The 22,987-nt window shown below is 42.0% G+C and overlaps 1 protein-coding gene across 1 annotated transcript in view; it reads left to right on the forward strand.

Annotated features, from left to right (window-relative positions):
• LOC141051017 (uncharacterized) overlaps positions 1 to 21,629 on the forward strand; it is a 104,183-nt gene extending 82,554 nt beyond the window's left edge. Inside the window, 2 exon segments of the mRNA XM_073547806.1 lie at positions 17,607 to 19,327; positions 19,329 to 21,629. Coding sequence (XP_073403907.1) covers positions 17,607 to 19,327; positions 19,329 to 19,379 — 1,772 coding nt within the window. The 3' untranslated portion in view covers positions 19,380 to 21,629.
• Positions 21,630 to 22,987: the final 1,358 nt, after the last annotated feature.

Consider the following 22,987-nt stretch of genomic DNA (forward strand, 5'->3'; position numbering starts at 1 on the left):
TTTTTTGGAGGCAGGGGGCAGTCCACCCTGTCACTGTCTTTACTAATCAAAAAATCTGTTAAACCTCAAATCCGCTAAACATCTTAATAATAGACAAGCTAGATGGTCTCTAGTTTTTACCAGGTTTAAGTTTATTGTCACTTACCGTCCTGAAATTAAGAAAGTCCAAGCTGATGCTTTATCTCAGAGCTTCCATATGGTGGTAGTTTGGAAGACTCTGTTCCAATTTTTCAAGAAGGGAGTGGTTGTCTCCACCGTGTGTTCTGAGCTGGAGGGAGTAGTATTGAAGGATCAGAGGGGCGCTCCTGCTTGCTCTTCAGGGAAATTGTACCATTTCATCTGCGCCTCAAAGTTTTAGGGGCACACCATAGCTCGGCTCTGGTTGGTTATCCATGTAGTAAAACAACCTTGGGCCAACTTTCTCAATGTTTTTGGAGTCCAAGGGTGCATTGGGATGTAGTCGACTTTTGTGTCTTCCTGTTTTGTCTATGTGCGTTCAAAGTCTCTCTGGGGCTTTTCTACAATTAACCATAACTTATCCACAAACCCTAGTGAAAAAATAGACATGGGGAAACGAAGAGATCTATTTAAAAAAATAACTTTTATTAGTAATTTAAAACTAAATGCATGAATGCTAAAACAGCAGTGCCTCACCTAGGAGTCCAGACCATAAATAGATCACAATTAATAATGGAAATAAGTATATCAGAAATAGGACCTATACAATTCTTAAAGGCATCACCAGATAATAAGCATGATTGAAAAATAAGTATGACTGGAAACAATATAGCTCAGAATGGTAACTAAGATAATTAGGTTATCAGTGCAAATAGAAAGTGCCAAGTGCTTTATCAATTTTAACGCCCTGAATCCAATGTATTGCTGTAATACCCTAGTGGTTAGCCTAAGTAGTAATAGGTATACATGCCTAGCATATCATAATAAGATAGAAATAGCATGTAATTTTACTCTTATTGCGTATGAGGAAAAAATCCAAACAGTAGTAAGGGAGCGAGTAGGTCCCATTGCATTTAAACAAATGAAACTAAATGAATGTAACCCCATATAAAAGAAAAAGACCATCAGTAAATTGGGAATCAAATAATCTTTAAACTATTTCTAATGCACAATGCCTTCAACAAAATGAACAGATATACCTAGGAAGGTTAGTGGCATTTAACGGGTTAATAGCCGCAGGTGGATCACGATTCCACCAGAGGCTGTTCCGGGCACATGTCAGCTGTTCAAAACAGCTGATAAGTGCCGGGAAAAATGTGGGCTCACCACTGGAGCCCACATCAAAGTGAGGGAGTTCGACATCGGCGTACATTTACTCCCAATGTCAGAAAGGGGGTAAAATGGCGCACTTCATTGCTTTTCCTGCTCTTCTTAATGCTAAGACCCTGGCTTAGGTGTTTGTCACTGAGATCGTGATGCTTCACGGTGTTCCTGCTGATGTGGTGTCAGATTGAGGACCCAATTTGTATCTAAAATCTAAAGGGCATTTTTTTCTCGTCTGCAGATGCATTTATCCTTTTCTTCGGCATTCCATCTTCAAACTAATGGTCAGACTGAACCTTTAGCCCCTTAGTGACAGGGCCAAAGTTTGAAAATCTGACCATTGTTACTTTATGTGTTAATATCTCTTGAACACTTCAACAAATCGCAGTGATTTTGAGATTGTTTTTTTTGTGCCACATTACGTTTTATCATAATGATAAATCTAGATAGATATGTTTTGTGTTTATTTACAAAAATATCAGACATTTGAGAAAAATGTTAAAAAAATTAGCAATTTTCAAACTGATTATCATTTTAATACAGGTATTCATACCATAGAAAAACCTTAACCCCTTTACTCCCAAGGGTGGTTTGCACATTCATGACCAGGCCAATTTTTACAATTCTGACCACTGTCCTTTTATGAGGTAATAACTCTGGAACGCTTCCATGGATCCCGGTGATTCTGACATTGTTTTCTCGTGACATATTGTACTTCATGTTAGTGGTAAAATTTAATTCATATAACTTGCGTTTATTTGTGAAAAAAACGGATATTTGGCGAAAATTTTGAAAATTTCGCAATTTTCAAACTTTGAATTTTTATGCCCTTAAATCAGAGAGATATGGCACAAAAAATAGTTAATAAATAACATTTCCCACATGTCTACTTTACATCAGCACAATTTTGGAAACAACATTTTTTTTGTTAGGAAGTTATAAGGGTTAAAAGTTGACCAGCGATTTCTCATTTTTACAACACCATTTTATTTTTACGGACCACATCACATTTGAAGTCACTTTGAGGGGTCTATATGATAGAAAATACCCAAAAGTGACACCATTCTAAAAACTGCACCCCTCAAGGTGCTCAAAACCACATTCAAGAAGTTTATTAATCCTTCAGGTGCTTCACAGAAATTTTTTGAATGTTTAAAAAAAATGAACATTTAACTTTTTTTCACAAAAAAATTACTTCAGGTTCAATTTTTTTATTTTACCAAGGGTAACAGGAGAAATTGGACTGAAAAAGTTATTGTGCAATTTGTCCTGAGTACGCCGATACCTGATATGTGGGGGGGGGAACTACTGTTTGGGTACATGGCAGAGCTCAGAAGGGAAGGAGCACCGTTTGACTATTTCACTGCAAAATTGGCTGGAATTCAGATCGGATGCCATGTGACGTTTAGAGAGCTCCTGATGTGCCTAAACAGTGGAAACCCCCCACAAGTGACCCCATTTTGGAAACTAGACCCCCCAAGGAACTTATCTAGATATGTGGTGAGCACTTTGAACCCCCAAGGGCTTCATAGAAGTTTATAACGTACAGCCGTACAATTAAAAAAAGCATTTTTTCCAAAAAAATGATCTTTTTACCCCCAATTTTTATTTTCCCAAGAGTAACAGGACCCCAAAAGTTATTGTGCAATTTGTCCTGAGTACGCTGATACCCCATATGTGGGGGTAAACCACTATTTGGGCACATGGCAGAGCTCGGAAGGGAAGCAGCGCCATTTGATGTTTTTGGCTGGAATTGAGATCGGACACCATGTTGCGTTTGGAGAGCACCTGATGTGCCAAAACAGTGGAAACCCCCCAATCCTAACTCCAAGCCTAACCCCAACACACCCATAACCCTAGCCCTAATGGGAAAATGGAAATAAATACATTTTTTTTATTATAATATTTTTCCCTAACTAAGGGGGTGATAACGGGGGGTTTGATTTACTATTTATGGTGGGTTTTTATGTTTGGCAGCTGTCACATGCTAAAAGACGCTTTTTATTGTAAAAATAGTTTATGCATCACCACATTTTGAGAGCTATAATTTTTTTATATTTTGACCCACCGAGTCATGTGAGGTCTTATTTTTTGCGGGACAAGTTGACGTTTTTATTGGTACCACTTTCGGGCACGTGACAGTTTTTGATTGCTTTTTATTCCGATTTTTGGGTCGCAGAATGAACAAAAACGAGCGTATCATGAATTTCTTTTGGGGGGGTGCGTTTACACCGTTCCGTGTGCGGAAAAATTGATAAAGCGATTTTATTCTTCGGGTCAGTACGATTACAGCGATACCTCATTTATGTCTTTTTTATGTTTTGGCGCTTTTATGCAATGAAAACAATTATATAAAAAATAATAATTTTTGCATCGCTTTATTCTGCGAGCTATAACTTTTTTTATTTTTTCGCTGATGACGCTGTATGGCAGCTCGTTTTTTGCGGGACAAGATGATATTTTCAGCTGTACCATGGTTATTTATATCCGTCTTTTTGATCGCGCCTTATTGCACTTTTTGTTCGGCGGTATGATGATAAAGAATTATTTTTTGCTTCGTTTTTTATTTTTATTTTTTAAGGGGTTCAATAAAGGGGTTAACTAGTGGGACAGTTTTATAGGGTGGGTCGTTACGGACGCAGCGATACCAAATATGTGTACTTTTATTGTTTTGTTTTTTTTATTTTCAAAAAATGAATTTATTAGGGAATATTTTTTTTTAATTTCCTTAGCTTTTTTTTTTATAAGTTATTTTTAATTTTTTTTAAGCTTTATTACATTGTCCCAGGAGGGGCATCACTGTCATGTGACAGATCGCTGATCTGTCACATTACAGATCGCTGGAGGCTTCCTCATGCCTGCGCTTTGCAGGCATGAGGAAGCCGGCTCCCTGCAGGCCCCTGAAGGTCCCCGCCATATTGGATCCGGGGACCTGCAGGGAAGGAGGCCTCCGGAGCAGCGCAACACATCGCGCTGCTCCGTGGGTCTCAGGGAAACACGGAGGGAGCCCCCTCCCTGCGCGCTTCTCTCCTATGCCGCCGGTACACTGCGATCATGTTTGATCGCAGTGTGTCGGGGGTTAATGTGTCGGGGGGCGGTCCGTGACCTCCCCTGACACATAGTGCCAGGTGTTGTGAGCTCATCTGTTCATTCATCTTTTGTGTCCGAGGATCTCCCTCTTCTGGTGAAGGAAGGTAGTGAGGCTGATTACCAAACACCTGATCAGGTGGATGGTGACTGGGTAACGGGAACTTCTGACTGGATATAAGGCAGCCAACGCCCTTCTGAGTCGCTGGTGATTTCTCTGCTGGATTCTTGGAGACCAGTCTGATTCCTGCTTCCCAAAGATAAGTTTTTGCTCTGCTATTGAACTTATTAGTTTTGGTTTTGTTTACCTTGTTTTTTGGAGTTCAGCCATCCCTGGCCGGGGGTGTGCTGGATTCTTTTTCCTTGATCAGTGTTCTCTTTTGCTCTGCTTCCAGAATATTCTGAGTGCTGATATAGGGTTTGAAGTCTAGTGACTTCAGGGTCCTTTTTGCTTATCAGTTGTGTTGGTAATATTTTTTAGCAGGGTTTTCTCGGATTGCAGACAGCAGCTTTTCTATCCTGTCCCTTTTAGTTAGCTTGGGCGCCATCGTTTGCTCAACCTATCTTTCTATCTGTGTTAGTGTTTTCATCTTGCTTCACCGTCATTATATGTTGAGGGCTGCCTATTGCTTTGGGGTCTGCTCTGGGGCAGTCAGTTTTTCCCTTTTCTCTCTTTAGGTGTCTAGGATCACCGTAGGAACACTCCACGGCTATTGCTAGTTGTGTGATAGGATTAGGGGTCTGCAATCTGCTAGTTTCCAACCTCTCTGTTTTTCTGGGCTGAGCTTGTGTTTTGTTTTTTTCCTCCTCGGTGACTCAATCATAACAGAATCACCAGCCATACCGCAGATTCTAGGGTACTCAAAAGCAGTAAGGAATTGTTTAAAAAAAACAAAAGGAAAAAAAAAGGTGTCAGAATTTTTTTTTTTGTGTATATTTTTTCCTCTTTTTATCTGAGGCCGTAGGAGGAATATTTTTTTTTTTTTTTTTTTCTGATGGAGTTTAAGCAATTGTCTGATCGTGTGGAGCAGCTTGCTGCTGAGGTGCGGGGAATTTCCACCTATCTTGCTCGTTCACACGCTGCTGAACCAAAAATACCCACTTCTGATGTGTTTTTTGGGGATCGGTCTAAATTTTTGAATTTTAAGAATAATTGTAAATTATTTCTTGCCTTGAAGCCTAACTCATCGGGGAGCTCTGCGCAGCAGGTTAAGATTGTTATCTCCTTGCTGCGCAGCGATCCCCAGGATTGGGCGTTTTCTTTAGTACCAGATGATCCTATTCTAACAAATGTGAACGCATTTTTTAAGGCCTTGGGGTTGTTGTATGATGAACCTAATGCGATTGATCAAGCTGAAAAGACCCTGTTGGCATTGAGCCAGGGTCAAGATTCTGCAGAACTGTACTGTCAAAAATTCCAAAAGTGGGCGGTCCTCACCACTTGGAATGATGGTGCCTTGGCAGCTCTCTTTCGGAAGGGTTTATCAGAAACCGTAAAAGATACTATGGTGGGATTTCCTGTTCCCTCTGGTCTTGACGATTCTATGTCATTAGCCATTCAGGTTGATCGGCGTTTACGTGAACGTAAAATTATACGGGAAATGCTGCCACCTGTTGAACAAATGTCTGAACCTATGCAATGTGATAGAGTTTTGTCTAGGGCGCAACGTCAGGAGTTCAGAAGGCGTAATAAGCTGTGTTTTTTCTGTGGAGATGCCTCTCATATTATTTCTGTCTGCCCTAAACGAGAGAAACGTTTTGCACACACATTTGCTGTAGGTGGTGTACAACCTAAGTTTCTTTTGGCAATTACTCTGATCTGCTCCCTGTCCACATTTTCTGCTAAAGCCTTTGTGGATTCAGGAGCAGCCTTGAACCTAATGGATTTAGATTTTGCTAAACGTTGTGGCTTCCCTATGACACCCCTGCGGACGCCTATTCTTTTGAGGGGTATTGATGCTACTCCTTTGTGTGACGATCAGGAAGAGATAACGTCCGAGAGTGGACCCTCTGGGTCGCGGATCCGGAGCCCCTGGGTCGAGCGCACCAGGTGATGACCGACCCCTGTACAGGGATCGTTAGGGGCAGGACCGCAGAGGACAGAACCGCGACTGCTGGAACCGAGAGGGGCGGCTCGAGGGACTGGAGAAGGCAAGCGGCTGGCGAGGCTTACCAAGGACCAGAACTCCGTGCAGGAGGATGGAGGACTGCGGGCAGGATGCTGGGCAGGAACAGAACGGACACTGCAGGACGGAACAGAGACAGGGAACCGGGGAGACAAGGGTAGTGGCACTAGGAGTAGGCAGGACAGATGACGGGCAGGAAGACAGGGCAAACACCAGGGGAAGAGACAGCAAGGCTGGGAAATGTAAAGGAAGACAAGAAACCTATAGGAACCTATAGGCGGCCAAATTACAGCAGGAATGGACACACAATAATCAGGCGTCCTCCCCTTGTGGGAGACGCCTGATATATCCCCTGCCGGTAGGCGATAGGCTGGCCACTAATCGGCCACCGCCCACCGCAGGGTTAAACTACCCGACGGCCCCGCGCCCTAATGCGCATGTGCGGGGTCGCCGCCGTTGGGAGACCAGGAAGGCGGGGCGTGCGAGAGCAGGAGGAGGAAGGAGGCGTTCGTGGACCGGAGGAGGGAGGAAGCGGCAGCGCGCGACGGAGCAGGTAAGCACTAGCCGCGGGGGGGGGGCCTGGAGCTAGGGGGACAGCGATGGTTACGACCGGCGCCGTTACACTTTGGCGAAGCATAAACCTCAGTTTTGGACCCAGGTGGTAATGCGGGTCGCCCCAGACCATCAAGAAAATTACAGATTTTTGGTGTTGCATAATTTGCATGATACCATCGTGCTGGGGTTCCCCTGGTTGCCAATCCATAATCCAGTTTTGGATTGGAAATCTGTGTCTGTGGTGAGTTGGGGTTGTTGGTGTGCTCTTAGTGACACTCCTGTTTTCTCCACCTCTCCCCCGTCGCATGAGGTTCCTGACTATTTGGCTGATTTTTATGATGTGGTTAGTGAGAGTAAGTCTGCATCTTTGCCTCCTCATAGGAGTTATGACTGTGCAATTGAGCTGAGTCCGGGGTGTAAATTTCCCAAGGGTCGACTTTTTAATTTATCTGTACCCGAACATGAGGCTATGCGTTCTTATATTAAGGAGTCGTTGGAGAAGGGTATTATTAGGCCATCCTCTTCACCCTTGGGTGCTGGTTTTTTTTTTGTGGCCAAGAAGGATGGTTCATTAAGGCCCTGTATTGACTATCGCTCCTTTAACAAAATTACTGTTAAATATCAGTATCCGTTACCCCTGATTTCTGACCTATTTTCTAGAGTTGAAGGTGCTTGCTGGTTTACCAAGCTTGACCTCAGGGGGGCGTATAATCTTATTCGCATTAATCATGGGGATGAATGGAAGACAGTGTTTAATACTCTGGAGGGACATTTTGAGTACCTGGTGATGCCTTTTGGGCTCACTAACGCCTCTTCTGTCTTCCAGTGCTTCATGAATGATATTTTCCGGGACTTTGTGGATAAGTTTCTGATCATCTATTTGGATGATATTTTGATCTTTTCCAGGGATTGGGACTCTCATGTGGAACCTGTTAGGACTGTGTTCCGGATTTTGAGGGAAATCTCCCTGTATGTTAAGGGATCGAAATGTATTTTTGGTGTACAGAGGATTTCATTTTTGGGATTTATTTTGTCTCCGTCAACTATTGAAATGGACCCGGCCAAGGTACAGGCCATTTATGATTGGGTGCAGCCCACTTCTTTGAAGGCTCTCCAGAAGTTTTTGGGTTTTGCTAATTTTTATCGTAAGTTTATAGCCAATTTTTCTGTTATTGCCAAACCATTGACTGATTTGACTAAGAAGGGCGCTGATTTGCTGAATTGGTCTCCAGAGACTGTTTCTTCTTTTCAGGAGCTGAAGCGGAGGTTCACTTCTCCGGTTTTGCGACAACCCGATGTCTCACTTCCATTTCAGGTGGAGGTGGATGCTTCAGAGACTGGTGCAGGAGCTGTTTTGTCCCCAAAAGATCCTGTAACATCTAAAATGAACCCCTGTGCCTTCTATTCCCGAAAATTCTCTCCTTTGGAACGCAACTATGATGTGGGGAATCGAGAACTGTTGGCCATGAAGTGGGCATTTGAGGAGTGGAGACATTGGTTGGAGGGAGCTAGACATCAAGTTGTGGTCCTCACTGACCACAAGAATTTGATTTACCTTGAGTCGGCTAAACGCTTGAATCCGAGACAGGCCAGGTGGGCCTTGTTTTTCACACGTTTTGATTTTGTGGTCTCCTTTCTCCCAGGCACTAAGAACGTTAAGGCTGATGCCCTCTCTAGGAGTTTTTGGCCGATTCTCCTATTGTGACCAAGCCTGCTACCATCTTAGGTGAGGGGGTGGTTCTTTCTGCCATCTCGCCTAATTTGAGACGTGCTCTGGAGAAGTTTCAGGAGGATAAGCCTGAGCGTTGTCCCAGTGGTAGGTTGTATGTTCCTGACCAGTGGAGGAGGAAAGTGATGTCTGAGGTTCATTGCTCCGCGTTGGCTGGTCATCCAGGTATTTTTGGTACTAGAGATTTGGTGAGTCGGTCTTTTTTGTGGCCTGCATTGTCTCGTGATGTCAAAAATTTTGTTCAGTCTTGTGGGACTTGCTCCCGATCTAAGCCTTGTTCTCGTTCTAGTGGGTTGTTGATGCCTTTGCCGGTGCCCAGGAGGCCATGTACCCATATTTCAATGGATTTTATTTCTGATCTGCCTGTCTCTCAGAGGATGACTGTTATCTGGGTGATTTGTGATAGATTCTCTAAGATGGTCCATCTTGTACCACTCCCTAAGTTGCCATCTTCCTCAGAGTTGGTGCCCTTGTTTTTGCAACAGGTGGTTTGCTTGCACGGGATTCCTGAGAACATTGTATTGGACAGAGGAGTTCAGTTTGTCTCTAGATTCTGGAGGACCTTTTGTTCCAAGTTCGGAATTCAGTTGTCCTTCTCCTCTGCATTTCACCCTCAGGCCAATGGGCAGACAGAGAGAACAAACCAGACTTTGGAGGCTTATTTGAGATGTTTTATATCTGCTGATCAGGATGATTGGGTCTCATTTTTACGCTTGGCCGAATTTGCTTTAAACAATAGAGATAGTTCTGCCACTTTGATGTCACCCTTTTTCTGTAACTTTTGGTTTCATCCTCGATTTTCTTCAGGGCAGGTGGAGTATTCTGCCTGTCCAAGGGTTGACACTGTGGTGGAAAGAATGCAGCAGATTTGGGACCAAGTGGTGGATAAGTTGTCTCTTTCCCAGGAAAAGGCCCAGCGGTTTTCTAACCGGCATAGGACCATTGGTCCCCGGTTTAAGGTGGGTGATATGGTCTGGTTGTCATCAAAGAATATCTCTATGAAAGTGGCTTCTTCAAAGTTTAAACCTAGATTTATTGGACCTTACAAGATTTTGGAGATTATTAATCCGGTCTCTTTTCGGTTGGCTCTTCCTGTCACATTTAAGATTCATAATGTGTTTCATAAGTCCTTGTTGAAGAGGTTTGTTGAACCAGTGGTTCCTATGGCGGCACCTCCTGACCCTGTGTTGGTTGAAGGTAACATGGAATATGAGGTAGAGAAGATACTGGATTCCCGTCTGGCTAGACGGAGACTCCAGTATTTGGTTAAGTGGAAGGGTTATGGTCAGGAGGATAATTCCTGGGTCTCTGCCTCAGATATTCATGCAGAAAGATTGGTGCGTGCTTTTCATCGAGCTCATCCTGATCGGCCTGGTGGCTTGGATGAGGGTTCGCTGACCCCTCCTCAAGGGGGAGGTACTGTTGTGAGCTCATCTGTTCATTCATCTTTTGTGTCCGAGGATTTCCCTCTTCTGGTGAAGGAAGGTAGTGAGGCTGATTACCAAACACCTGATGAGGTGGATGGTGACTGGGTAACGGGAACTTCTGACTGGATATAAGGCAGCCGACGCCCTTCTGAGTGGCTGGTGATTTCTCTGCTGGATTCTTGGAGACCAGTCTGATTCCTGCTTCCCAAAGATAAGTTTTTGCTCTGCTATTGAACTTATTAGTTTTGGTTTTGTTTACCTTGTTTTTTGGAGTTCAGCCATCCCCGGCCGGGGGTGTGCTGGATTCTTTTTCTTTGATCAGTGTTCTCTTTTGCTCTGCTTCCAGAATATTCTGAGTGCTGATATAGGGTTTGAAGTCTAGTGACTTCAGGGTCCTTTTTGCTTATCAGTTGTTTTGGTAATATTTTTTAGCAGGGTTTTCTCGGATTGCAGACAGCAGCTTTTCTATCCTGCCTTTAGTTAGCTTGGGCCCCATCGTTTGCTCAACCTATCTTTCTATCTGTGTTAGTGTTTTCATCTTGCTTCACCGTCATTATATGTTGAGGGCTGCCTATTGCTTTGGGGTCTGCTCTGGGGCATTCAGTTTTTCCCTTTTCTCTCTTTGGGATTATGTAGCTCTCCGGTTGTGACAAGGTGTCTAGGATCACCGTAGGAACACTCCATGGCTACTGCTAGTTGTGTGATAGGATTAGGGGTCTGCAATCCGCTAGTTTCCAACCTCTCTGTTTTTCTGGGCTGAGCTTGTATTTTGTTTTTTTCCTCCTTGGTGACTCAATCATAACAGCCGGGTGTCAGCTGTGATAAGAAGCTGACACCCGGCCGCGATCAGCGGCGCTCCCCCCGTGAGCGTCCCTGATCCCGCTAGACGTACTATTCCGTCCTTGGGACTTAGGTCCCAGGTCACATGGACGGAATAGTACGTCTAATGTAGGAAAGGGGTTAATAAATAACATTTCCCTCATTTCTGCTTTAAATCAGAACCATTTGTAAAATTTATTTTTTTAGGGAGTTATCCAGGTTTGAAGTGACTTTATGGGACTTATATATTGGGAAACCACCAAAAGTGATACTATTTTAAAAACAGCACCCTTCAACATGTTGAAAACTGCTATGAGGTAGTTGATCAACCCTTCAGGTAAATTTCAGGAATTAATGCAAAATGACATGACCGGAATGAAAAAGTATATTTTTACCTCCTATATGTCGGTAACTTCTGAATAGGCCGCTGTTGCCGGAAGGATCTAAGGCCACTATTTGGCCGAGAATTGCCATGGCAAACATCAGGACCACCCAATCATGATATCAGGGTGCCGATTGGGATGGAGAGGAAGCCCCCCACTCTCTGTTAACCATTTATATGATGTAGTCACTATTGACAGCAGCATTTAAGGGGTTAAACAGATATGGACAGTGCACACACTGATTTTGGCTGATGCAGCAAGTTGTCTACTATAGAGTACTGCCGACAGCTGCTGGATTGTCACCTGTATGGGGATGCTATTCTCTTATATCTCCGGTCCATAAAAACACGTATTGGCGGTCATTAAGGTGTTAAACCAGATTTTGGAGACATACCTTAAGTGTTTTGTAATAGATAATCAAGGTGATTGTCAATCTTTTTTTACCATTAGTTGAGTTTGCCTTGAACATTCGTTGGGTTGAGTCCACTGGTAAGTAGCCATTTTTAGGTGCATATGTCTTCCATTCGCAGTTCTGTACCTTCAGTAAAGAGGGGTCTTCAGATGTTCCAGTGAGGAACGATTTTCTTCTTTCATTTGTATAGCAAGGTTTTCATAACAACTTAAAAATCATGGGGGACAGACACAAACGCATGGCGGATAAGAAAGGGTTGTCAGGTTCTGACCTGGGAGTGAATGATTTGGTATGACATATAAATCAGAAAATTCCCTACTGGAAATCAGGTTTTATTATTATTTATTAGATTTATTGGCCCTTACAAGGTGGTCACCGTAATTAAGCCTGTGGCAGTGGAGCAGTCGCCCTTGTCGTCGCCACCGGTTATTGTTGATAGTAATTTGCAGTTCCAGGTGGTAAGAATTGTGGATTCCCATGTGGATCGCCTGTCTATACAATACTTGTTGCACTAGAAGGGGTATGGTGCTGGAGAGAGGATGTGGGTACCTATGAGGTTAATGACAGTAAACTAATTTGGTCATTCCATGTGGTCCATCCGGAAAAACCTGGTACCGAGGGTCCAGTGGTCCCTCATAGAAGAGGGGATATCCTCACGAGGGTGTGACATCCCCCTGGAAGACCTGAAGTTAGACGGTCACGTTGGCTAATGAATCACAGGTATTCGTTAGAGATGGTGTGATTAATGTCCGATTTTAAATGGATTTCCTTTCCTTCAGTGCATAGAGGGTTAAGGACTCTTTACATTCTGGCTGAGACCATACAGCCTGGTCGTTCTTAACTGCAACTGCTTATCATTTACTCTCTCTATACAGTGCCTTGTGAAAGTTTGGCCCCCTGGAACTTTTCAGCCTTTTCCCACATATCATGCTTCAAACATAAAGATACCAAATATAAATTTTTGGTGAAGAATCAACAAGTGGGACACAATTGTGAAGTTGAACGAAATTTATTGGTTATTTTAAATTTTTGTGGAAATTCAAAAACTGAAAAGTGGGGCGTGCAATATTATTCGGCCCCCTTAACGTAATACTTTGTTGCGCCACCTTTTGCTGTGATTACAGCTGCAAGTCGCTTGGGGTAGTTCTCTATCAGTTTTGTACATCGAGAGTCTGAAATTGTTGCCCATTCTTCGTTGGCAAACAGCTCAAGCTCAGTGAGGTTTGATGGAGATCATTTGTGAACAGCAGTTTTCAGCTCTTTCCACAGATTCTCGATTGGATTCAGGTCTGGACTTGGACTTGGCCATTCTAACACCTGGATATGTTTGTGAACCATTCCATTGTAGATTTTGCTTTATGTTTGGGATCATTGTCTTGTTGGAAGGCAAATCTCCGTCCCAGTCTCAGGTCTTTTGCAGACTCCAACAGGTTTTCTTCAAGAATGGTCCTGCATTTGGCTCCATCCATCTTCCCATCAATTTTAACCATCTTTCCCTGAAGAAAAGCAAGACCAAACATGATGCTGCCACCACCATGTTTGACAGTGGGGATGGTGTGTTTAGAGTGATGAGCTGTGTTGCCTTTAAGCCAAACATATCATTTGGCATTGTTGCCAAAAAGTTTGATTTTGGTTTCATCTGACCAGAGCACCTTCTTCCACATGTTTGGTGTGTCTCCCAGGTGGCTTGTTGCAAACTTTAAACTACACTTTTTATGGATAACTTTGAGAAATGGCTTTCTTCTTGCCACTTTTCCATAAAGTCCAGATTTGTGCAGTGAACGACTGATTGTTGTCCTATGGACAGACTGTCCCACCTCAGCTGTAGATCTCTGCAGTTCATCCAAAGTGATCATGGGCCTATTGGCTGCATCTTTGATCAGTCTTTTCCTTGTTTGAGATGAAAGTTTAGAGGGACGGCCGAGTCTTGATAGATTTGCAGTGGTATGATACTCCTTCCATTTCAATATGATCGCTTGCACAGTGCTCCTTGGGATGTTTAACCCCTTTCTGACATCTGATGTGCTATCCCATCCACGGGACCCGGGCCCCTATGACCGGGGACGGGATAGTACGTCATTGCGATCAGCGGCGCTCACAGGGGGAGCGCCGCTGATCTCGGCCGGGTGTCAGCTGATTATCACAGCTGACACCCGGCACTATGTGTCAGGGGCGGTCACGGTGTTAGGATTGGAGTTAGAATTGGGGGGTTTCCACTGTTTGGGCACATCAGGGGCTCTCCAAACGCAACATGGTGCCTGATCTCAATTACAGCCAATTCTGCGTTGAAAAAGTCAAATGGTGCTATTTCCCTTCCAAGTTCTGCCATGCGCCCAAACAGTGTTTTACCCCCACATATGGGGTATCCGCCTACTCAGGACAAATTGCAAAACAACTTTTGGGGTCCAATTTCTCCTGTTACCCTTAGGAAAATAAAAAATTGATGGCAAAAATAACATTTTTGTGGAAAAAAAAATTTGATTTTTTTTTTTTTTTTTATTTTCACGCCCGGGTGTTATAAACTTCTGTGAAGCACTTGGGGGTTCAAAGTGCTCACCACACATCTAGATAAGTTCCGTAGGGGGTCTAGTTTCCAAAATGGGGTCACTTGTGGGGAGTTTCAGCAGTTTAGGCACATCATAGGTTCTCCAAACGCTACATGACACCCGCAGACCATTCCATCAAACTCTCCATTCCAAAACGTCACTACTTCCCTTCTGAGCCCCGACGTGTTCCCATACAATCGTTTTCTCCCACATATGGGGTATCAGCATACTCAGGACAAATTGGACAACAACTTTTGGGGTCCAGTTTCTCCTGTTACCCTTGGGAAAATAAAATAATTGTAGACTAAAAGATCGTGTTTGTGGAAAAAAATATGATTTTTTTATTTTCACGCCTGGGCGTTATAAACTTCTGTGAAGCCTTTGGGGGTTCAAAGTTCTCACCACACATCTAGATAAGTTCCTTGGGGGGTCTAGTTTCCAAAATGGTGTTATTTGTGGGGGGGTTTCCACTGTTTAGGCACATCAGGAACTTTCCAAACGCGACATGGCGTCCGATCTCAATTCCAGCCAAAAAAGTCAAATGGCGCTGCTTCCCTTCCGAGCTCTGCCATGCGCCCAAATAGTCGTTTACACCCACATATGGGGTATAAGCGTACTCAGGACAAATTGCACAATAACTTTTAGGGTCCTGTTACCCTTGGGAAAATAAAATTTGGGGGTGAAAAGATAATTTTTGTGGAAAAATATGATTTTTTAATTGTATGGCTGTACGTCGTTATAAACTTCTGTGAAGCCTTTGTGGGTTCAAAGTGCTCACCACATATCTAGATAAGTTCTTTGGGGGGGGTCTAGTTTCCAAAATGGGGTCACTTGTGGGGGGTTTCCACTGTTTAGGCACATCAGGGGCTCTCCAAACGTGACATGGCGTCCGATCTGAATTCCAGCCAATTTTGCATTGAAAAAGTCAAACGGCGCTCCTTCCCTTCTGAGCTCTGCCATGCGCCGAAACAGTGGTTCCCCCCCACATATCAGGTATCAGCGTACTCAGGACAAATTGCACAATAACTTTTGCAGTCCAATTTCTGCTGTTACCCTTGGTAAAATAAAAAAAATTGGACCTTTTTTTGTGAAAAAAAGTTAAATGTTCATTTTTTTTTTTTTTTAAACATTCAAAAAATTCCTGTGAAGCACCTGAAGGGTTAATAAACTTCTTGAATGTGGTTTTGACCACTTTGAGGGGTGCAGATTTTAGATTGGTGTCACTTTTGGGTATTTTCTATCATATAGACTCCTCAAAGTCACTTCAAATGTGATGTGGTCCGTAAAAATAAAATGGTGTTGCAAAAATGAGAAATCGCTTGTAAACTTTTAACCCCTATAACTTCCTAACAAAAAAAAATTTTGGTTCCACAATTGTGCTGATGTATATTAAACATATGTGAAATGCTATTTATTAAGTTTTTTTGTGTGCCATATCTCTGTGATTTAAGGGCATAAAAATTCAAAGTAGGAAAATTGTGAAATTTTCAAAATTTTTGCCAAATTTCCATTTTTTTCACAATTAAACACAAGTTATATCAATGAAATTTTACCACTATCATGAAGTACAATATGTCATGAGAAAACAATGTCAGAATCACTGGGATCCATGGAAGCATTTCAGAGTTATTACCTCATAAAGGGACAGTGGTCAGAATTGTAAAAATTGGCCCGGTCATGAACGTGCAAACTACCCTTGGGGGGTAAAGGGGTTAGTTTTGGAAATCATTTTGTATCCAAATCCAGCTTTAAACTTCTCCACAACAGTATCACGGACCTGCCTGTTGTGTTCCTTGGTCTTCATGATGCTCTCTGCATCAAACAGAACCCTGAGACTATCACAGAGCAGGCGCATTTATATGGAGACTTGATTACACATAGTTGGATTATATTTATCATCATTAGTCATATAGGACAACATTGGATCATTCAGAGATCCACAATGAACTTCTGGAGTGAGTTTGCTGCACTGAAAGTAAAGGGGCCGAATAGTATTGCACGTCCCACTTTTCAGTTTTTGAATTTCCACAAAAATTTAAAATAACCAATAAATTTTGTTCAACTTCACAATTGTGTTCCACTTGTTGTTGATTCTTCACCAAAAATTTACATTTGGAATCTTTATGTTTGAAGCATGATATGTGGGAAAAGGTTGAAAAGTTCCAGGGGCCCAATACTTTCGCAAGGCATTGTATATACTGGCTCTGGGCATGTAGTCTTTGCCAGTTAAACATTTGTCTTCCTGTGCTAAGTGCTAAAGCTGAGTAGTTGAAGCAAAGTTGTAGAAGTAGTGATCTGTTGTTTGCTGTTTTAGGTCAGTTTCATAGAATCATAGAATCATAGAATCATAGAATCGTAGAGTTGGAAGGGACCTCCTGGGCCATCTGGTCCAACCCCCTGCTCAAAGCAGGATTCGCTAAATCATCCCAGTCAGATGTCTGTCCAGCCTCTGTTTGAAGACTTCCATTGAAGGAGAACTCACCACTTCTCGTGGCAGCCTGTTCCACTCATTGATCACTCTAACTGTCAAAAAGTTTTTTCTAATATCTAATCTGTGTCTCCTCCCATTCAGTTTCATCCCATTGCTTCTAGTCTTTCCTTGTGCAAATGAGAATAAAGTTGATCCTTCTACAATGTGACAGCCCTTTAGATATTTGTAGACAGCTATTAAGTCTCCTCTCAGTCTTCTCTTTTGCAAACTAAATATTCCCAAATCCTGCAACCTTTCCTCATAAGACAGGGTTTGCAGACCGGTCACCATTCTGGTCGCTCTTTTCTGAACTTGCTCCAGTTTGTTGATGTCTTTTTTAAAATGTGGTGCCCAAAACTGGAGTTTCTCCTGATCCCTATTCTTATTTACTTTTTTCCACCTTATCCTCCTCCCTATTGTTGGTGAGTGCTTTTGTAGGATAGTAGTTTTCTGTTATTCCTGTTTTGTGTTTGTGTCTTGTTTATTTTACATTTCTAAATCATGCCTCGATGTGGGGGAGGGGACAGATCAGGGTTTAACAGGAGCATAGTAAAGTTGGAGACCTGGGCGCCTCTACCTTCAAGAATACCCCTGGGACAGGGATAGTTAGGTTCCCAAAACCAGGGACAGTTTGCGTCCCTTCTCCCTTACTAAAGACCATCACAGCGTTACATTTGTTACATAACATAGCAATTTCTTTGGGTATTTTAGAAATGTTGCAAAAATATAATACAGCATAATTTATTAAAAAATCATCTTTATTCTTGGCAGGGGACTGCACCAAGATAACAGGGGGAGAAGTGACATTTTCAGTTTTTAAATCAGATGACCTTGATATCACTCAAGATATAACTGACGTCTATGCCACTATTCCAGGAATGCCGTCATCGTTTCACAGCAAAGATCTGTCATCTGATACTTTTAAACAGGTCCTAGCTTATGATTCATCACAGACTATTAAGAAAAATGAAAGTCACAAAAGAGATGTTAATAATCTAACTTCTCTTACTTCAAACAAGCCATTTTCAAGTTTAGAATTTGAAAAAAGTTTTTCCCTCAAAACTTCCTTTGTTACACATCCAGAAACTAACAAAGAAGAGAAAAGATTTTCTTCAGAGTGTGAGGAATATTTTAACCCAAAAATAGAGCTTGTTACAGAAAAAATAGTTCACGCAAGTCCGAATCCGTATTCATGTTCAGAATGTGGGAAACATTTTGCAATTAAGTCAAAACTAATTGCACATGAGAGAATTCACACAGGGGAGAAGCCATATTTATGTTTTGAATGTGGGAAAAAATTTAATCAGAAATCATCTCTTATTAGACATCGGAAAATTCACACAGGCAAAAAGCCATTTTCATGTTCAGAATGTCAGAAAAGTTTTGTAGATAAATCAACTCTTTTTAAACATGAGAAAATGCACACAATGGAGAAGAGATGTTCATGTTTAGAATGTGGTAAATTGTTTTCATATAAATGGGAACTTTCTAAACATGAGAAAATTCACACGGTGGAGATGCCATTTTCATGTTCAGAATGTGAGAAAAGTTTTGCAGATAAATCATCTCTTCATAAGCATCAGAGAACTCACTCAGAGCAGAAGCCATTTTCATGTTCAGAATGTGAGAAATGTTTTGCAATTAAGTCAAAACTAATTGCACATCAGAGAACTCACACAGGGGAGAAGCCGTTTTTATGTTGTGAATGTGGGAAAAATTTTAACCAGAAATCAACTCTTATTAGACATCAGAAAATTCATACAGGCAAAAAGCCATTTTCATGTTCAGAATGTCAGAAAAGTTTTGTAGATATGTCAACTCTTTTTAAACATGAGAAAATGCACACAATGGAGAAGAGATGTTCATGTTCAGAATGTGGTAAATGTTTTGCATATAAATCGGAACTTTCTAAACATGAGAAAATTCACACTGGGGAGAAGCCATTTTCATGTTCAGAATGTGAGAAATGTTTTGCAGATAAATCAACTCTTAATAAGCATCGGAGAACTCACACAGGGCAGAAGCCATTTTCATGTTCAGAATGTGAGAAATGTTTTGCAGATAAATCATCTCTTAATAAGCATCAGAGAATTCACACAGGGGAGAAGCCATTTTCATGTTCAGAATGTGGTAAATGTTATGCACGTAAATCAGATCTTGTTAAACATCAGAGAACTCACACAGGGGAGAAGCCATTTTCATGTTCAGAATGTGGTAAATGTTATGCACGTAAATCAGATCTTGTTAAACATCAGAGAACTCACACAGGGGAGAAGCCATTTTCATGTTCAGAATGTGAGAAATGTTTTGCAGAAAAATCAATTCTTATTAGACATAAGAGAAGTCACACAGGTGAGAAGCCATTTTCATGTTTAGAATGTGGGAAATGTTTTGCAGATAGCTCATATCTTGTAAGTCATCAGAAAATTCACACAGGGGAGAAGCAATTTTCATGTTCAGAATATGAGAAAGATTTTACCAACAAATGGAATTTTTGATAAACATCACATATCTCACCAAGGGAAAAGCCATTATCATACCTAAAAGGTGGGAAATGTTTTGCTTGAAAATTACATTTTGTTGACTGCAAAGGAATCCTTACACGGGTATAAACCATATATTTTTTGACAAACTTTACAAGAAAACACAACAGCGAGTCAGAGAAATGACAAATAAACAAGAAAGTTAGAACTTACATTTGAATTAAAACTTATGAAGTTATTCATATACATTTGTTATCTAAAAATTAAATGCAATATTCCTTTGAATATTTCACAGTTACATATTTATTCACTATATGGACAATGCTGTTGCAACATCTCCCCTTAAATCTTCCAAAAATACCCAATATTTCCTCCCCCTTCTTCTTAACTGCCAATCTCAGCGTTATTTATACAATGACTTATATATTAGACAAGGTCCTCATATTTAGTCAGTATCTATATTACTCAAACACTTTGTGTATCAACAAGATCAGTGAGTTTCCTTATGCCGAATGGAAAAGCTCCAGGGACAAAGACCCAATCTCCTACTAATACACTGGAAGCCAGGCTTGAAGTATCCAGCCATGGGGCCCGAATTCTCTAATTTTTACCTCTAGTGTTTCCATTAGATTAAATCACTTTCTCATACAGTCCTGTTGTAATGACTTTGTTAATCATGTTTTGTAGGAGGGTTTGTCTGAATCGATCTAAATGTTATCAATTAACCCCTTTCTGCCATCTGACGTACTATCCCTAGGGTTAGAATTGGGGGGGTTTCCACTGTTTAGGCACATCAGGTGCTCTCCAAACGCAACGTGGCATCTGATCTCAATTCCAGCTAATTCTGCATTGAAAAAATCAAATGGTGCTCCTTCCCTTCCAAGCTTTACCATGCTCCCGAACAGTGGTTTACCCCCACATATGGGGTATCAGCGTACTCAGGGACAAATTGGACAACTTTTGGGATCCAATTTCTCCTGTTACCCTTGGGAAAATAAAAAAATTGGGGACTAAAAGATCATGTTTTACCCCCACATATGGGGTTTCCACAGTTTAGGCACATCAGGGGCTCTCCAAATGCGACATGACACCCGCAGACCACTCCATCAAAGTCTACATTCCAAAACATCACTGCTACCCTTCTGAGCCCCGACGTGTGACCATACAGTAGTTTTCTCCCACATATGGGGTATCAACGTACTCAGGACAAATTGGGCAACAGCTTTTGGGGTCTAATTTCTCCTGTTACCCTTGGGAAAATAAAAGCATTGGAGGCTAAAAGATCATGTTTGTGGAAAAAATATGATTTTTTAATTTTACGGCTGTACGTTATAAACTTCTGTGAAGCCCTTGGGGATTCTTAGTTCTCACCACTTATCTAGATAAGTTCCTTGTGGGGTCTAGTTTCCAAAATTGGGTCACCTGTGGGAGGTAACCACTGTTTAAGCACATCAGGGGCTCTCCAAGCACGACATGGTGCCTGATTTTGCATCAAAAAGCTCTCCTTCCCTTCTGAGCTCTGCCATGCGCCGAAACAGTGGTTCTCCCTCCACATATCAGGTATCAGCGTACTCAAAACAAATTGCACAATAACTTTTATGGTCCAATTTCTCCTGTTAGCCTTGGGAAAATAAAAAAAATTGGACCTGAAGTAATTTTTTTGTAAAAAAAAGTTAAATGTTCATTATTTTTTTTAAACATTCAAAATATTCCTGTGATGGTCCTGAAGGGTTAATAAACTTCTTGAATGTGGTTTTGAGTACTGTCAGGGGTGCAGATTTTAGAATGGTGTTACTTTTGGGTATTTTCTATCATGTAGACCCCTCAAAGTGGCTTCAAATGTGATGTGGTCCCTAAAAATAAAATGGTGTTGTAAAAATGAGAAATCGCTGGTCAACTTTTAACCCTTATAACTTCTTAACAAAAAAAAATTTAGGTTCCAAAGTTGTGCTGATGTAAAGTAAATATATGTGAAATGTTACTTAAGTTTTTTGTGTGCCATATCTCTGTGATTTAAGGGCATAAAAATTCAAAGTTGGAAAATTGCGAAATTTTCAAAATTTTCTCCTTTTTTCCCCACAAATAAACGCAAGTTATATGAATTAAATTTTACCACTAACATGAAGTACAATATGTCACGAGAAAACAATGTCAGAATCACCGGGATCCATGGAAGCATTCCAGAGTTATTTCCTCATAAAGGGACAGTGGTCAGAATTGTAAAAATTGGCCTGGTCATTAACGTGCAAACCACCCTTGGGGGTAAAGGGGTTAATGTGCAAGAAACAATAAATGTCCTACCGCAGTTTTACCATTTGTGTCCAGTGTCAGTTATTCTACATTCCCTAATAAAAAAATACCCTGGTGTCTTCAACCATACCTGCTAATTATGATTACACAATTGTAATAATTTACCGTATATACTTGTGTATAAGCTGAGATTTTCAGCCCATTTTTTTGGGCTGAAAGTCCCACTGGGGGTCGGCAGGGGAGGGGGAGCGGGGGTGTCAGAGATCATACCACCCCTGGCGCAGTCTGCAGCACCCCGCTTCTCCACGGTCTTCCTTCCTGCCTTCAGCGGTCACGTGGTACCACTCATTAAACTCATGAATATGCGCATATTCATGAGTGTAATGAGCGGTATCACCTGAAGGCAGAACGGGAGACATGGAGAAACCCGGCTGCAGAGAGCTCGCCAGAAGGGGGTAAGTAGGGCGATATTCACCTGTCCCCCCGTCCATCGCTGCTCACCGCTCTCAGCTGCGTCCTCTGTGACGTTTAGCCAGCAGAGGGCACGGTGACATGGTTAGTGCGTGCCGTGCCATCTGCTGCCTGAACGTCACTGACAGACGACGTGGCAGACAGTGGTGAGCAGCGATGGATCGGGGGACAGGTGAATATTTCAGGTGCTGGGTCCTGAGCAGGAGAGGTAAGTATTTTTTTGCAGCAGCAGCAAATGGGGGCACAATATATGGAGAATCTTATGGGGGCAGCATATGGGGGTATATTCTGTGGGGCAGCATATGGGGGTATATTCTATGGGGCAGCATATGGGGCATATTCTATGGGGTAGCATATGGGGGTATATTCTATGGGGCAGCATATGGGGGTATATTCTATGGAGCAGCATATGGGGGCATTTTCTATGGGGCAGCATATGGGGGTATATTCTATGGGGCAGCATATGGGGGTATATTCTATGGGGCAGCATATGGGGCATATTCTATGGGGTAGCATATGGGGGTATATTCTATGGGGCAGCATATGGGGGCATAGTCTATGGAGCAGCATATGGGGGCATATTCTGTGGAGCAGCATATGGGGCATATTCTATAGGGCAGCATATGAGGGCATAATGTATGGAGCATCATATGGGGCATATTCTATAGGGCAGCATATGAGGGCATAATCTATGAAGCATCTTATTGGGACATAATCTATGGAGCATTTTATGGGGGAATAATCTATGGAGCATCTTATGGGGCCATAACCTTTATGGAGCATTATATGGGGTCATTATTAACCTTTGTGCAGCATTATACGGGGTGTATTTTGTATGTAGTATCTTATGGGGCCATCATGAACTGTATGGAGCATTATATGGGGCTCCTGATTCCATATGGATATTGAAAACCATTTAACCTACTGATGTCTCAATTAATTTTACTT

Source organism: Dendrobates tinctorius, unplaced genomic scaffold (assembly GCF_039654945.1).
Source record: "Dendrobates tinctorius isolate UK_male_01 unplaced genomic scaffold, ASM3965494v1 ptg000155l, whole genome shotgun sequence".
NCBI lineage: Eukaryota > Metazoa > Chordata > Amphibia > Anura > Dendrobatidae > Dendrobates > Dendrobates tinctorius.